General features: G+C 40.0%; 1 protein-coding gene across 1 annotated transcript in view; it reads left to right on the forward strand.

Moving 5' to 3' along the window:
* Positions 1 to 15396, forward strand: part of nrn1la (neuritin 1-like a) — a 59978-nt gene extending 44582 nt beyond the window's left edge. Inside the window, exons 2-3 of the mRNA XM_008436540.3 lie at positions 3711 to 3861; positions 14896 to 15396. Coding sequence (XP_008434762.1) covers positions 3711 to 3861; positions 14896 to 15193 — 449 coding nt within the window. The 3' untranslated portion in view covers positions 15194 to 15396. The remainder of the gene's footprint in view (positions 1 to 3710; positions 3862 to 14895) is intronic.
* The last annotated feature ends 1701 nt before the right edge of the window (positions 15397 to 17097 follow it).

Raw genomic sequence — 17097 nt, forward strand, 5'->3', positions numbered from 1 at the left:
TTGTTTGTTATGGTTCTAAAGCAACTCTAAACAGTCTAGATTTAAATAAGTCAGTGTTTCAGCTGTTTTACAGTTTTCTGGAGGTTTGGTCCAGATTGGTGGCGCATAGAAGCTGAATGCTGCGTCTCCATGGAAATGTTCTTCAGGTGATAGAAGGCTGGCTTTGTAACTGCATTCATGTGTCTCTGAAGGCTCAGGTCAGAGTCCGTCACCACATCGAGGCCTCAGGGTGATCTCTGGTTTCTAGCTTTAATAACTGAAGGCGATGTAAAGAAACACCACAGCATGATGCTGCCACTGCCGTGTTTTAATGGCAAAATGTCTAATCTGGTTTCATCTGACCATGAACATTCTTCTGGATATAATAGATGAGTGTGGACATGTTCTTATCTTGTAATTTTAATCCCTTCATTATAAAAAGACATGCATGTGAACATTGGTACAATCAGGACATTTTCCACCATTTAGGTGGAAAAGTTATAAAATTCTGTATCGTGACCTCGTTTCAGAAATCTGGCATTTACAAGGGTACATTAACTTTTTAGATCTCTGCACAAACGATGGTTTAAGCGATGAGCCTGAGCCCCAGGCTGCCTGCAGCAGCAGCAGCAGCAGCTATTCACACACTGTAATTGATTAAAGCAGGCAGTCACCTGTACGGCTGCGTCTCACAGACTGGAGCTTTGAGATGAAAGAGTAAAGAGATGGATTCAAACAAAGGCAGGAGCCAGCAACAGATGGCGGAAAGAAAGAAGACGCCAGAAACTTTTCTGTTTTTTTCCAAGGCAGCTTCTCTTGTTTCCACTTTCTCCTCCATCAGATGGCGGAGGTGGCGGCTGCAGAACAGACGGAAATAATCCCAAAAAGTTTGTGTCAGTCACACGTTTGTGTTTCCGTTTTCGAGTGTCACTCCCAGGCTGTGACAGCTGATTTTGTTGTGGCAGACGCCCCTGATGATTTATTTATCAATCACATGTCTGTCCTCCATCTGAGGCGTCATCTCTTCTCTGGAACAGAATCGCCGCCGATGCAAACGTACTGCACTGTTTGAAAAAAAATAAGAATGTTGGATGTTTTTCGGTTTGACATGCAGGTAATGTGAGCTCATTTCTGCTCAAAGCAGGATTTTATTTCCTACAAATAGCTTCCACATGGCAGGTGTGCTTCCTTTTTTTGGACAACAAATCTGGTTGAAATGGATTCTGAGCCGATTTCCTCTTTCTCTTTCTTATTTTTATTAGAAAAATAAACAAAAGGAGGACAAAAACTCCTAAATCATCACATTTAACTACCTGATAGTACTGTGCTTTAGGCTGGTGTGTGAATTCACGTTTTCTTTACATAAAATGAAAGATGAATCAACAAATCGCCTGTCATTTTAATTATCTGAGTTAAATTATATAAAAGGTTGAAATCTATCAATGTCTTTAATTGTGTCTCTTCTGAACACATTGATGGTTTTTAGAATAAATAAATGAAAGAGAAAAGTTTTGCGTCAGGGTTACTCTGTCCGATCATCGATAAAACCGATAAGTCGGCTCCTTACGTTGGTGAAAGAGGCGTTAGTTATTTTCAAAATAAAACGTTTAAAAGGATTTTGGATGTTTGCTGTATGAAAAGACAGACATGGTTTTCAAATTCTTTCAGGTTCGGTTAAACACATGTAGTTTCAGTTTTAGAAAAGGATTTGAGTCACTTTCTTTCAAAATGCTTGCTATATTTAGCCATAAATTAATTAAAAGCACAAAGAAGGCTTTTGGTCTCTGGATAGATGAATACTTTCCAGTGCAGGAAAATAATGTAGGCCGTAATTCTGATTAACAATAAAAAGTCCAAGAAACAAATTTCTATCACTCTTGAACCACAAAAATATCAGTCCGAGGGCCACGAGGGCCACGAGGGCCGCACTTTGAACACCCCCATTCTAAAATCTGCAACATTCTACCTCATGTTCAGAAAAATAAATGTTTTTAAAAATTAATCCATGCAGTTGAGCCCAACATGTTTGGGAGGATTTGGGTTTTAAAAGGTAAAATCTGAAATAATGATTCAGTTTGGTGCTTCAGCTACACTTTAGCTTCTCTGGGATCTGATTTGGATTCATTTGCTGCTTCTTAAACGATCAGACCGGGTTAATCAAGCGGTACGGCCCACACACTCTGATTACCTGCCGTCTGTGAAGGCATGAGCAAATCGCAGTGTGGCACGAAAAACACTTGAACAAAATCTGAATTATTATCTCAAACGTTCATCTGAGAGTTATGCGAGAATTTTTTCCCTTCTCGTGTGCGGATTAACAAACAGCTCTGGGCTTCAGAGAGACGCTGGTAATAGCTGCACTAAGAGAAAGATGCAGAACTCAGGAGCGGTTCCTCAATGTCATGGAAAAATAGAAAATTAGAAAATAAATGTTACGTTCTGAACATTGTCATTAAGCTGCAGTGCTGAGCAAATGTAGAGAGTAATTAACGAGTACCGTCATGGGGAAACCAGCGGCGTCAGACGAGTTGTGGACAAACAAGCTATGATTGCACAATTTGTTGACTTTGTTCCGTCTGGCTGGCTGAACCTCTGCTGCTGGTTTGTGTTGTTCTGTAAATGTGGATTATTCTGTCAATTGATTGGATAAAAACTGCAGATTTTTATTCAACCACCTAAACTTTTTCGATACAATAATAAAAATATATTGAAAGATCCAATTAAATAAATAAAGAAATTCATTTTTTAAAATCAGAAAATGAGTATTTTGTTGCCTAAAATGCAGCTGACAAGAATGCAGGAAGTGTTGGTTAGTCGACAACAAAACTTGCATTTTCCAGCAGCCATTGTACAGCACATGTAGACCAAACATGCTGGAGCTCAGCTTTGGTTGCTAGGTAACGGTTGGAGTTCCACCTGGGTTGCTAGGCAATGGTTAGAGTTCCACCTGGGTTGCTAGGTAACAGCTGGAGTTCCACCTGGGTTGCTAGGTAACGTTTGGAGTTCTGACCATTACAGGCAGTGCCTGCTGATTTTTGATGTTGCATTCTGCAGGTTTTTGAAATGGCTCATTTTCCAGACACTAAAAAATATTAATTTATTTACAAAAACTGGGGCTGCACAGTGGCGCAGTTGGTGGAGCTGTTGCCGTGCAGCAAGAAGGTTCTGGGTTCAATTCCCAGCCCCGGTCTTTCTGCATGGAGTCTCCATGTTCTCCCTGTGCATGGTGGGTTTTCTCCAGGTACTCCGGTTTCCTTCCACAGTCCAAAAACATGACTGTCAGGTTAATTGGTCTGTCTAAATTGCCTGTAGGTGTGAGTGTGTGTGTGCATGGTTGTGTGTCTCTGTGTTGGCCTGCGACAGACTGGCGACCTGTCCAGGTGACCCCGCCTCTCACCCGGAACGTCAGCTGGAGAGGCACCAGCACCTCCTGACCCACTGAGGGACAAGGGTGCAAGAAAATGGATGGATGGATGGATAACAAAAACTGTATGGGTGTTTTTTTTAAGTGCTTTGTCTGTCTTTAGAAGCAGCAGAAACCAAATGGAAGTACAGAAATGTGCAAAATGTGAATGTTGCGTAAAAACATTTGCTTTAATATCTTTATTGTGCTTTTGAATGACATCAATTGATCCCATTTCACCTCGATAAACAGAGTTTGTCTCGCTTCAGATTGATTTTTTGTTTGGCTTCATTCATTTTTTGTTTTGTTTTGTCTCTGTGTCTTCCAGTGTTGAGTCCGTGTCCCGTTGCTGCCGCCTCAACCAGAAGGTGTCACTCCATCTACAAAGGCTTCGCTCGCTGTCTGATGGCTCTGGGTGACAGTTTGACCGACAACGCCCGCAAGGAGGAGGAAACCCACGAGATCCACTCCATCTGCAGGTCAACACTCAGAAACAAGCATGAATTACAGAGAAAACCCAGATTATTCTTAATCTCTGTTTCTAGAGAAGCTCATTATGCATTACCGAATGTCGGGAGTTGGAGATGAGCCTTCAAAGAAAAGTTACAAATTTTACAAATTCATAGACAGTCGCTATCTACGACATCATTTCAGGTCCATTGTAGATAGGAAAAGATTAGATTAATCTCAGAAATGTTCTAGAAAATCTTGAAAATTTTCTAGAAAATTTCTAGCAAAGTAGAAAATTTGCTAGAAAAAACCTGGAAATTTCTGGGTTATAAATGCAGAAAATGTGCTAGAAAAAATAAAAGATTTTGAGAGTAATGTCAGAAATTTTGTAGAAAGAATTTGGAAATTTTACAGTTTCAAAAGTCAAAAAGTCAGTTATTCTGTGCACACCAAAGGTTTTAATAATAAATATTCCTCCGTTTCTAAATAAATGAGAACAAAGTACAGTATATGTCTTGCAGAATTAATCTGACAGTCATAATTTTTTTTCCTAATTTGTCCATTTTTATGGAGCAACAGCCCAAAATCATCTCCTTAAAGTTTCTTCCACTACAGAAAACTTTGATTCTTCTTTCCTCGTGATGCCAGATTGATTCGACTGCAAACACATAAAGGCTGTTAGACGTTTTAGCCAAAGTACAAACTTTCTGTCAGTAAAACAGAAGGGATCTTATTCAATTTTCAGGTTCAGAAAAATCCTTGAGAGGTTTCAAGGACTCTGCACAGAGCAGCTTTTGTTGCTATTTAAAAGTTTTTTTTTAGTAAAATGGCAGGAATTCACCTCCAAGATGAAGAAATAAATTGAAACATCGAGTAAACAACGTCTAATTAAAGCTTTACAGACACAAAAACCTTTGCAGGAGCAATTATTTTCAAGATTATTGTTCAATTATTCGCAAAACCCAGAAACTCAAGTATAGATTTTTTTTTCTTTTGTATTATTTAAAAGAAAAGAGTTATAAATGTTTCGTAAATTAAATCCAGGGTTTGTTGAAATATTTCTAAAAATCAAAACATTTAATTTATTGAAGGTTTCTTATTTTATAAAAAGAACCTTTTGAACCATCTAGTTATAATCATGTTATTCCCTAATCAAAAATATACTTTGATTCTTTCATGCTGTTTAGAAATCCTTTAGTCTCCATGGCAACCATCCAGCTGTTGAAAGCCTGGGTGGACCTAGCCCCGCCTTAAAGGCGCAGCTCCTCATAGTTTCTGCCTTACAGAGCTGTAAGTCTGCTCCTTCAGACTAGCCAGCAGCATTTAGCAAACACCTGTTTGAACTGAACACCTGCTGAGCTCATTATAGAGCAATGCTGGTGAAATCGTTGCTAAAGGGTTAACAGAGGTTGTGATGACTTCCTGAAGGCGGGGCTTCAGAAAGAGGATGAGCTTTTAAAGGGACAGAGGCCCAATTTCAAGGCATTAAATTACAAAGTAAAATTTTTAACAAATGACGTTAACATTGTTACTTTATTCCATATGCCTGTAAAATAGGTAATATTTCCTCTTTAATAAAAAAAGATGAAGAACATGACAGCAAATTCCTCCAGGAATGAAAATAATAGGAATAATCTGTGAATCTGACCTCCCGCTCTCTGTCTGGAGGTTAAAACTGGAAGTCTGATGGAGTCAGTTAAACATACTTTCATTTTCTCTTGCCCCCCATTTATTCTCCCTATATTTCGGGTCTTCATCTCCTTTTGCCATCCATCATTCGTCCCTCGCTCTGTCACCTCGACTCGCCGCTATATTTACACACACCTTTGTCATCCATCTTCTAAAGAAGTGCTCTGAAGGAGATGTTAACAACTTGAAAGTTTCTGTCAGTGGAAAACTTTTTACCCAAACCAAATATTAGTTATTGTTTCTAATCAGCCCAACTGAGCGGATGCAGCTGCAGGAAGCGTAAAGCTGCAGTTGCGCTCTTATAAAGCGCATACGCTGCAAAGCTGACAGGTTAACTTCTTATTCAGCGAAGCGGAACAGGAATTGTGACCAGCGTTCTTTCCCGCTGCATTATGAATGAGCCGTAAGAAAACTAAAAGGGAAATTGTGACTCATTCACGCTCCATGAAGAGATTACGCTTATATAATAATTCACGGAGAGTTTTTGTTGCTCGCTGTGTGTCATTGACTCCTGGAAGGATTCTCATTTTTCCTGACAAACAGATGCTAATTCAGATTTACAAAGCCTCCTTAAGGGAAACATAATGAATTTCTTCTGAGTAGAGTTTCCTGTGGCGGCTGTTTTTACAGGAGTTATTTTGTTTATTTGTTGCCTCCATTTATCTTTTTGATTCGACTGAAATTAGAAGTTTTGCAGAGACATTCATTATCCAGGAAGCTGAATTACAAATTCCTCTCGGGTTTTGCTTCAGGTAAGTGGGATCCTCACTCCTGGGAATATTTAGTTGGCATTCAAGTAGGAACATGCTTGGGCACACAGATAATTATCATGCAGAGCTTTGAAACTATCTAGTTCAATCCATAGATTGTTTTTTGCTACCTATGGAAGACCGGGCTGCAGTGGGAATAGATCCAGGAAGGAAATCCTGGTGAACTTTTCCCCCAGCAACACTCGGCTCCTCATGAGGGATCACATTTATTCCCAGTCCAAAACGAAAATACAGTCATATTTCAGAAAATTAGGACATCCCATTAAATATTCAGTTCCTTCAAAAGAAATGGCCACACATGCAGTTGAAAACAGAAGTTTACATAAACGATACGTCCACCTTACTTTTATATTTTAAAGTTAAATCAGAAACAAACTTCTGTTGTTTCAGGTTAGTTAGAATCAACTAAATTATTTCTGTTTCAAAATGCCAGAAAACTTACTGAGAACATTTTATAGAGATTTTTCTTTTGTAACTTTCTTTGAATTTAATTTAGTTTGGAAACTAAATATTTAGTTTGGAGCTAAATATGTAGTTTGTCAACTTAATATTTGATGACTTGCTATTTAGTTTGGAGGTAAACAAATGTTTAGTGTGTAGACAAAATATTTAGCTTCCCAAATTAAGATTTAGCTTGCCAACTAAATAGTAGCTAAATGTTTAGTTTTTAAACTAGATACTTAGCTTGCTCATTAAATATTTAGCTTCAAATTAAATATTTAGTTTGGAGTTAAAAGTTTAGTTTGTAAACTATTTAACCTGCTAAAAATGTTTTGTTTGTATATTTCAGCTAAATATTTAGTTTGTAGCTAAATAATTATATTCTAAATATTAGTAGTTGGCAAGTCAAATATTTCACTCCAAACTAAATATTTAGCTTTAAGCTAAATGTTTAGTTGGTAAGCTCAGTATTTAGTCTGCAGCTAAATATTTAATTTGTGACTAAATATTAGTGTGAAGACTAAATATTAAGCTTTTCAAATATTTAGTCTTGGCTAGGTCATCATTTATTTATTTACAAATGATTTAGTTATATTTAATTAACGAGCTAAATATTTAGTTTGGTGTTTAAATTTTAACTTTTATTCTCAGTGTTTTTCTGGCTAATGAATGAATAACATGTTAAAAATATGACTAATAAAAAAAACGTATTTTTTTTCTTATGACGTTATAAGAAACCAAAATTATTGCTGTTAAGTTTTGACTAACTTTACAAACAGCTCACCGCACATTAGAGATCGTCTGACTTCTCTAAAACACTTTGATTCCACTCTGGTAAAACATATTTGTACATTATTATTACTGAAGGTGGTTATTGTGACACATGTCACATCACGCTTCATGCATGACGAGGTTCTGAAATCAGGAAAAACTCCCGCTTGTTGTGGACATGAAGAAGCTCCTTCGGTTTAATCCCTGAATTATCTCTGCGTGGATCAGTGAGCTGTAAAAACTCTCTTACTGTCACCACTTTAGAAGCGGCGCTCGGTTTAATGGTGACACCTGATTAAAGCTGGGAGTACAGCGCTGGTTAAAGACACTTTCCTCACAATAACAACTTGTGTAACTGTGTCTGTGTCACCATGGCCCTGCAGCCGCGTCCTGCTACCACTCCACTGTTGTTAAGTCTCCTCTATTCCTTGAGGTACCAATTAAACTAATCCTGCAGCCCAGCCACCTCAGTGTGAGTTGCCTAATGTGCAGGCGTGCAACACACAAGCAGTAAATTCTCATGTCTGCATACACACTCTGTCCTTGTCTTACTTTCTCTCTCTTTCTCTTCCACCCCTCCATGCTTCTTTCTCATCCCGTCTTCTTTCCTCTCAGCTTTAGCACTTCTACCAGAGCCACCTAATGAGAAGGTAGCTCCACACTAAAGATCCACAAACGTTGCTCACGCTCCATCCATTTTCTTGGTGCTCGTGCACAAAAAGCTCAGTGAATAAGAGGCTGTGATTTGCATCTAGGCCAAGGCTGCTTCATTGTCAGAGTCGTCCCAGGAGTGCAGCGCTGCTTTTATTCCTTATGCTCACAATAGGCATTATGCAGCTGCAATCGTTCACCGTCGATCTGCTGAGGTGAAAGGGAAATATTTCAGACTAAACATACTGAGGGGGAAAAAAGATGCGGCAGAATTAAACAGTAACCTTTCGCTGAATCCTAGGAACTTTAAAAGGAAAGAATAAAAACCACTTTATGTTTCCTGCATTCTTCTACCTTCCAGGTTTTACCCGATCTATTATCCTGCTGTTATAAACGGCATGGCTTCAGACATTATGCAAAATAACTACAGTTGTTGTTTTCTGTTGGTTTGGATCCGCCTCAACTATTCAGCTATTCAGATCTAACTTACCCTAAGTCAAATCTTCTCTGCTTTATTCAAATCCCAGTTTGCCTAGAAAGCCCGGTTAATTTGAGGAGCGTTTGTTTTTGTTGTTTTTACCCAGAATGCCCTGTGCTTTAGTCCACTTCCTGCTGTCGGAGCGGTCTCTGCTCTGCTTGCATTCGAACCGACCGTCGCTTTTTTGGTCCAAATCAGTTTGATTACAGATTCTCAGTCTATCAACAAGGCAGTTCAAAGTGTTTTACATCATGAAAACATGAAAATAAAATCATAAACACAACATACAGGCAGCAACTGTGAAAAAACATTACATTTTGTCCAGTGGATTCCTCAGGCTTTGGTTCGAAAAGTCTTTAAATCCAAACCAGATTTATTTATAAAGTACTTTAAAAAACCACAGAGCATCAAAATGATGTACAGACAAGAACAACATAAAAAAATATACAAAAACAGATAAGCAAAACATAAAATAGCTAAATAATTACAAAAATTAAGAGCAACTAAAGGAGAATCAGATAAATTAATAGCAATAAAACATTTAAAATCTCACTTGGTGTGAAAAGCCTGGGAAAGAAGATGAGTTTTAAGATGGGATCTTGCTGCTTTCAGTTTGGATACATATAACTGAGCATCACTAGCATGAAAATGCAAAGAGAAGTGGTCCAAGCACTCAGCCCTGTGGAACTCCATTACAAACAAGCATTCAAGGAAGATTTACCAGCAGCATGCAGTGAAATTTGTTGGACAAAAATGATATAAACCAGCCTTGTGCTGTTCCTGACATAAAGCCAAGTGAATATCTTCACCTCTGTCATTAAAATCTGCGAATGATCAATCCTGGAATCCAAATGACCTTCTGATCACTGAGGCGCTTTTAAGCTGTTGACGAATAAATATCAAATCATCTTATAAGAACTATGCAGTTCATCAAAGAATGCTCAGAAACAATTTGATGTAGTAGCTACAATAAAAAGTCTTAAAAATTTCTTATTAAAATGTCAGGATGCCAAATGGAGACAACTAATAACCTTTCAGTCAAAGTATTTGTAAAGTATTAACAGGCGAAGAGGTGGAAATGTAACTTTTGTTTCCTTGGCTACGGTCACACAAATAAAGGCAGAAGTCTGGGCGCAATCAGAAAACCTCCCATACAAGGTTGAGTTTCCTTTTACTGCGTCTTCTCCCTCTGCTGCACCTCTACTTGCTTTTATGTTGCTATTCTCTGCAGATTTCGATAAGGCCATTCATGCTTTTGTTGCTCCTCGCCGCGCTGCTCTCCATTTCAATTCCTGCCGCAGTTTAAAGTCCCTTTCAGGTTCACAACTCTTCGGGGATGCAACAGTTTAAACCGGAGCTGCCGCCAGATAAAGAGGCCAAAACATTTGAAAGTTCAGCATCCATCACTACTTATCGCATCGATTTATTTAGACATAAAGGTGTTTTTTTGGCAGCTTTTAGTCTAAAGCAACTCCCCAATAATAATATAAAAAAACTGATTATGAATCTGCAGGGCTTCTATCTGCATGAGGGAGACATTTAAAACCTAAACTTTTAGTGCTTCAGTGGAAAATGTAGATCAGGTGTTTTGCTTGAATCGCAAAAAATAGAGAATTTAGTGTTTTACGTTAAAGTATGACAACCCTGTTACCTCTACGAAGGCCACAGCAGCTGAAGTGTTGGTTTCAACATGAAAGCTTTGTCAAACTCTTTACCAAGAATAGCTGCGTTCTTTTCATCCCTCCTCCTCTCTCAATTCACGCTGCGCTCTGGGGCCCAAAGGTTGTTTTATCTCTTTTTTTTTTTTTGTTTTCCTTAATTCATCAACCTTGAGTGGAATAATTACTCCACTTTATGTGGTTTCTGTGGTGAGTATATATAAAAAACTGAATTACAGCAACCCCCACCTCTTGGCTCCCCTGGGGAAAAGGTGTTAAAAACCTTAAAATAAATGAATCTTTCATTGCACAAATTGAGATAAACTCAAAGCTTTTTGAGTTTATTTAACATTTTTCAATAAGAATAATTGTTATAACCACAAATGCCACAATTGTTGGCATCCCCAAAACAAACAGTCTTTATCTATTTTGGCCTTTCATTCACACACAAAAAATAGTTTTTATGTCAATAAAAACGATTTATGAAAGTTTGACATTGTACACACATAGCTTGGTCTTTATAAAAATTAATGTCTCTGCCACATCATTTAAAATGCAGGTCCTTCTAAATAAATTATCATGTTGTGATAAAGTTAATTATTTTCCATAATGTAATCATAAAAATTAAACTGTCATATATTTTAGATTCATTCACCAACTGAAATATTTCAGGTCTTTTATTGTTTTAATATGAAAAGTATTTTTGAGAGGCTTCCCTGTTGTTAGTGGTTCTTGGTGCAGCGCCCCCTCTGGTGAAAAGGGGAACAGATTGGAAACGGAACAAATGTTGATTCCAATCAAACAAAATCTACCGGACTAAAAGGAGGGAGAACAACTTAATTTCTCCAGTTTCCATGACCTCAGAGGCATGCAAAAATGCTGCATTCAGTTTTATTCTTACCAAGCTAATACTGTCTCAGCCTTCTTTCAGCCAGCTGAGCAGCAGTGCATGGCAACATGTGTGTCAGTCGATGTTTCAGAAAGACAAATTAATGTTTGTGGTTTCTCTAACATCCATCCATCCATCCATTTTCTTGCACCCTTGTCCCTCAGTGGGGTCAGGAGGTGCTGGTGCCTCTCCAGCTAACGTTCCGGGTGAGAGGTGGGGTCACCTGGACAGGTCGCCAGTCTGTCGCAGGGCAACACAGAGACACACAGGACACACAACCATGCTCACACACACCTAGGGACAATTTAGAGAGGCCAATTAACCTGACAGTCATGTTTTTGGACTGTGGGAGGAAACCGGAGTACCTGGAGAAAACCCACCATGCACAGGGAGAACATGGAGACTCCATGCATGTTCTCTGGGTACTCGGACCCCAGGCCGGGAATCGAACCCAGAACCTTCTTGCTGCAAGGCAACAGCTCTACCAACTGCGCCACTGTGCAGCCCGGTTTCTCTAACATTTGTATAAAAATATTTTTTATCCATCAGAGCCAAAAGAAACTTTTTAGCACCTTGTTGTAGCTTGAAACGAGCAACTGGTCCATATCAGGAAAAATGTCGCACCAGAGTCAGTTTTGTCGTAAACTTCAGGTAAAACTGTCAGATTCTGGCTGTTAAGGCTGAAAAGCTGCGCTGCGGTTTATCCGTCCCACATGACTGTCAGGGTTCAGATAGTTTCTGCAGAGCAGAACATTCTGTTTTCTGATTCTTCTTCTCCGTCCCCACCACGTCATTACAGCACCGTGTATCTGGATGTGTAACATATTTTAATGCTGCGCTGTGACACAGAGCTGCAAAAGCTGGAGGTGATCTAAAAACACTCCAGCAGAAGTGAGCTGAGACTTTGAGCGTTTTTTGGATGTCAGCAGCAGCAGCAGCAGCAGCAGGACGTTCGCAGTGGAACAGACGTTCTCTCAGGAGGTTTTATTACTGTGAAAGCAGCTGCTTGTCTGTCAGTGTCCTCACTGAGTTTCTGCTGTCTCTGCACCACCTGTGTCCGTCTGAGGAAACATCTCAGACCCGCAGGCAGGAAAAAATATCCCCTACTGAATGGGATTCCAGCACATTCCCCCCCCTGCAAACACTCTGTCTGCACCCTGATGGCTGCACAGACTAAAGCCAGATGCCTCCTCGCTCGGCTCGGGTAAACAGTTGCCCTCCAGCTGCAGCAGGAGCCGGACCTCAGGAGTGTCTAAGTCTTGGATAAAAGCCACCATGCAGCCGCATCGGGAGCGCTCAGGCTGTTAAATTTTGTAAAGATGCTTGTGCAGAGGCGCAGGTATGTGAGCTTAAAAAGGGATGACGGTAGGGAGAACAGATGTGAGGTAAAGTCTGTCAGAGGTAAATGTTTGTGTGCCGTTTGATCACACACAGATGTCCAGCTCAAAGTGGAGCCGCTCAAAGATTTTGGTTCCTGCTCTTCACTTCAGCTATGGATTCATTTTCAGCTTCATTCTGGGTTGAGGTGATAAATCAAAGTGCTGCAGGTGAAATTTACTCCTCAGTTTAATCCACTTGAATTACTGTGGAATAAAAATCAACAGGAAGCATTTTGGCATTTAGAGGTAATAAGAATTTGAGTCAATTCTTCATTCAGTATAAATGTGCCATAATAAAGTCTCAAACCTATACATATATTTTTAAAGTAACCCCCTGGGAACATCTGTATTAAGTTTTATGACCACATGTCAAAGCTTTTTGCCTAAACATTAAATTATCTGCTTCACTGTCCAAACTCCTTTTTCCATTCAGAACCTGGAATTACAGTCAAAACTCACCTTTTCTTCTGTATTTCATTCATTTTTTTTGTGTGTAAATCATGCTTGAGTGGATTTCTTATGATCGGAAACTGATGTGTGTTGTTTCTGTTAATCAAAGCCCAACTTAAAGCTTTTGTAGTGCTAAATCATTTCCTTGTGACAGATTGTTTCTGCGTTCCCGCTCTGCTTGTTAACTCTCCTCAGAGACACTTTATCCAACACTTTCATGATGAGGGCAAGAATTAGCAGCCAATTAAAGTCAGATATTCCAGCTGCAGATGTGAAGCTTTGAGGTCAGCAGAACAGAAAATATAATCTTTTGTTCTCCACGTCTAAACGAATCATAAGCTGTTTGATTAGCTCCTGCATTTTCCTGTAAAAAGTCTCACTTCTCTATTTTTTGTTTGGGTTTTGAAGATAAGTAAACACAGATATAACAGCAAGAGTCAGTGCAGATTTTGTCAGATTGCCCTCTCATACAGAAACAACATTTGTTTTATTTCAACAGAGTCAGAATATGAACCAAAAAGTTTGGTTCTTATTAGCTCCCTCAGCCTGATTCTCTGGTTTTGGTTCGATATTGCATGATCTGAGAGCTGGAGAAAGTCACTGCAATGTTCTCCCAAAACTATTATTTTGTCAAAAAACAGATTATTGTGGTAATTCTAAATAATGTAAAACATAGAATATTAAATGTTATTAATCGGACATCATGACAAAAGGTTGGAATGGTAATAAAAATTCAGCCAACATTTTTCCTGTTGGCCTGTTGTAATCTACGCCCCTTTGCTTCCACAATCCCTGCTGCATGATCTGAAAGCTGGAGAAAGTCACTACAATGTTCTTCCCCTCCACTAGCGGAACAAGTCGGCGTCGGGCCGGGGGGCGGGGCCTATGACCGGGCCCCTCACGAGCGTGGTGGGGGATGGGGGGGGGTTGCAGTTGGGACAGTAACCTACATACACTTTCTGAACAGGCGAGGGCGCTCTTTCTCCGTCTAAAATCAGACATTAGAGCGTCTTGAAACAATTTCTCCCTCCCTGGCACCCCCAGACCCGGGCCCCCTTCTGGCCCGGGCCAGGGGCAGCCGCCCCCCCCCAGCCCCCTCTATAGCTCCGCGCCTGTTCCCTCCAAAAATGTTTCACTCATGGTTTTGACATCCAACTAAGACAGATAACTGAGGTAATGCTAAATAATCCATCCATCCATCCATTTTCTTGCACCCTTGTCCCTTAATGGGGTCAGGAGGGTTGCTGGTGCCCATCTCCAGCTAACGTTTCGGGCGAGAGGCGGGGTACACCCTGGACACTGTGCAGCCCGGCTGCACAGTGGCGCAGTTGGTAGAGCTGTTGCCTTGCAGCAAGAAGGTTCTGGGTTCGATTCCCGGCCCCGGTCTTTCTGCATGGAGTCTCCATGTTCTCCCTGTGCATGGTGGGTTTTCTCCAGGTACTCTGGTTTCCTCCCACAGTCCAAAAACATGACTGTCAGGTTAATTGGCCTCTCCAAATTGCCCCTAGGTGTGTGTGTGTGTGTGTGTGTGTGCATGGTTGTGTGTCCTGTGTGTCTCTGTGTTGCCCTGCGACAGACTGGCGACCTGTCCAGGGTGACCCCGCCTCTCGCCCGAAACGTTAGCTGGAGAGGCACCAGCAACCCTCCCGACCCCACTAAGGGACAAGGGTGCAAGAAAATGGATGAATGAAATGCTAAATAATCGAAAAGAACAAAAAAGTTGAACTTGATTAATCGAACAGAAATAATGCATGGCTTGTCTTTCTATGCCGTTGTTCACTAAGAGACACATTGCTCTGTCCGAACGGAGATGTAAAATCTTTGACATCTCAGTGATGAATACCAGATGAAATTCACCTTTGACCTTCGTCTGCTTCCTGTCTGCAGGTCTTGGGATGAGTTTCATGACTGCGCCAACGTGGCGATGGCTGGCTGTCCGGAGGAAGCGGCAGCCGTTTGGGAGTCTCTTCGCCAGGAATCCAAGAAGATGCAGTTCTCTGGAAACCTTTACGACATGTGCTCCAACCGGAACAGCCACCCGGCGGACTCCATCTCCCCCCACGGCTCCCTGAACCAGGAGGAGATCAACCAGGAGTCTCTAAGAGGACGCGCGGATCATCCGGCAGCCTGCCTCCGCCCTCTGCTGCTACTGGCTCCTCTCCTACTGCTGCTCCTTTGGATATAGCCACCCTGAAGAAATGTGACTAGTGTAAATAGATCAAACTTTGTGTAATATTCTCTTTCCCCAAGTCCATAGACTTTCCTCTGCTTCTTCCTCTGCTCTGCCAGGGGTTGCATATTTCTAATTGCATGCTGAGATGGCCTCACGGTCCTTTTGATAACGCATTTCTGAACTTCGGTTCCGTTTCATGAATATTCTCTGCCGTTTAATGAGTGTTTCTGTTGGAAATTTGCTCTGTACTTCTGCAAACACAGTTTTAGAGACGCGCAGCGGAGCCACGTGTCTGTCTTTACGTCCTCACACTTTCGAAATGCAGTCATAGGTTTGCATGTGATGATTCCAGGAGGACTTCAGGTTCCTAACTGTGGTCACAGAAAATGTAACAACAAGTCACAAGCAATACTGTCAGGATTTATGATGCATTCACTTGTCGAGATTTTAGGAGAAATTTGTGTTTCTGTCTTTAAAAGTTTATTTTCTGAGCTCCGAAAACTGATTGCATTGAAGATCGCTGTTTTTCACCAAAGTTTAAAACAAGTGAGAGCAAATATGTGTGTCCAACCACAGTTTAAATAAAAAGTTGGTTATTTGAAATAAACAATTGGTGGCACGAACTTTCTGATTTTGGAACAGGAAACAATTTCTGCACAAACGTACAAAAATAATTTAAAAATATACAGTTTGAAGGGCAGATGGTAAAACTTCTGGTTCAAAATGTGCTCAACTTTTAAATTTGTCTACATTGTGATTGATTTTACAGCAGTTTCTCAAGCTGAGCATGCATGTGGCGACAGTGGAGTGGAAAAACTCAACAGGATGAAACCTCCAGCAGAACCAGAACCTGGGTCAGTATCAGCAGCTGTCAGAAAAGAACAACAGCGAATGATGCAAACTGGAGAGTAGTAGGCAAAGAAAGTTAAGATCTGAGAGTTTGTTGTCATTTTTAATTAATTATTTAGTATAAAAAAGCTGGAATGGTAGAATTTGCTTTGTTTTGGCTGAATTAAAACAAGTTTCCGTTCAAGTTTAGGATTTGACGTAAAAAGTTCCAATTAATTTTGTCATCAAGGGATTTGAACATTTGAGTCTACAGAGAAATTATCTTTTCAAGAAGGAGATAAACCAGGGAGTCATCTGCATAGCAATGGAAAGAAACTCAATGTTTCCTGAAAATAAAGCGAAGCAGGACAAAAACTCAACACTGTGGGATGAGAATCAACAGAGGATGTAAAGATTTCACTCAGTCTGATGCTTTCAAGCTTTTATTTCTGTTAATTATTATGATTTTATTCTTACGGCGAACAAAAGCAACAATTATGGTCAGACCGATAAAATAAAAGTATTTAATTCAGTGTGTTTGGTTATTTTCAAACTGTGTTTTAAACAGATCTGAGTGCAAATATAAATAGATATTTGTCAATGTGCAGAGCTGAAGCTTTCTGAGCAACAAAACAGAAGATAACGTCTGTGAATCTTCAGGATTCAGCCAATCAGCGGCCAGGAAGATAAATGTGCTTCTGGATTGGTTGCTTTGGAAACGCCAACCAACCAATAGCATGTAAAGTAACTTTAACTTCCTGAGCTGAATATGTCAGATATGCTCAAGATTTTTTGTGTGTTTGGAGTTCAACAGAAAAATTCAGGTTGAATCCAAAGATGGATTCCTGCCTGCATCTAAATTTGAATGAAATGTAAACAAAAGGCGTTTGGTATTTAAGCTCCTAAAACCGGAAGTTGCAACCATTTCTAAAAGTGTCTCTTATATTTTTATAAATTATTTATGGTTGGTTAAAGCTGTAGTATGTAACCTTTGTAAGAAGAAAAAAAGTTTATTACATATTTGCTAAAACTGTCACCTTGTCCTGACAACATGGCATGATAGATAATCTGCTACTGAAGAAATGCAC

This window comes from Poecilia reticulata, chromosome 6, assembly GCF_904066995.2.
Source record: "Poecilia reticulata chromosome 6, P_reticulata-male-v2, whole genome shotgun sequence".
Classification (NCBI taxonomy): domain Eukaryota; kingdom Metazoa; phylum Chordata; class Actinopteri; order Cyprinodontiformes; family Poeciliidae; genus Poecilia; species Poecilia reticulata.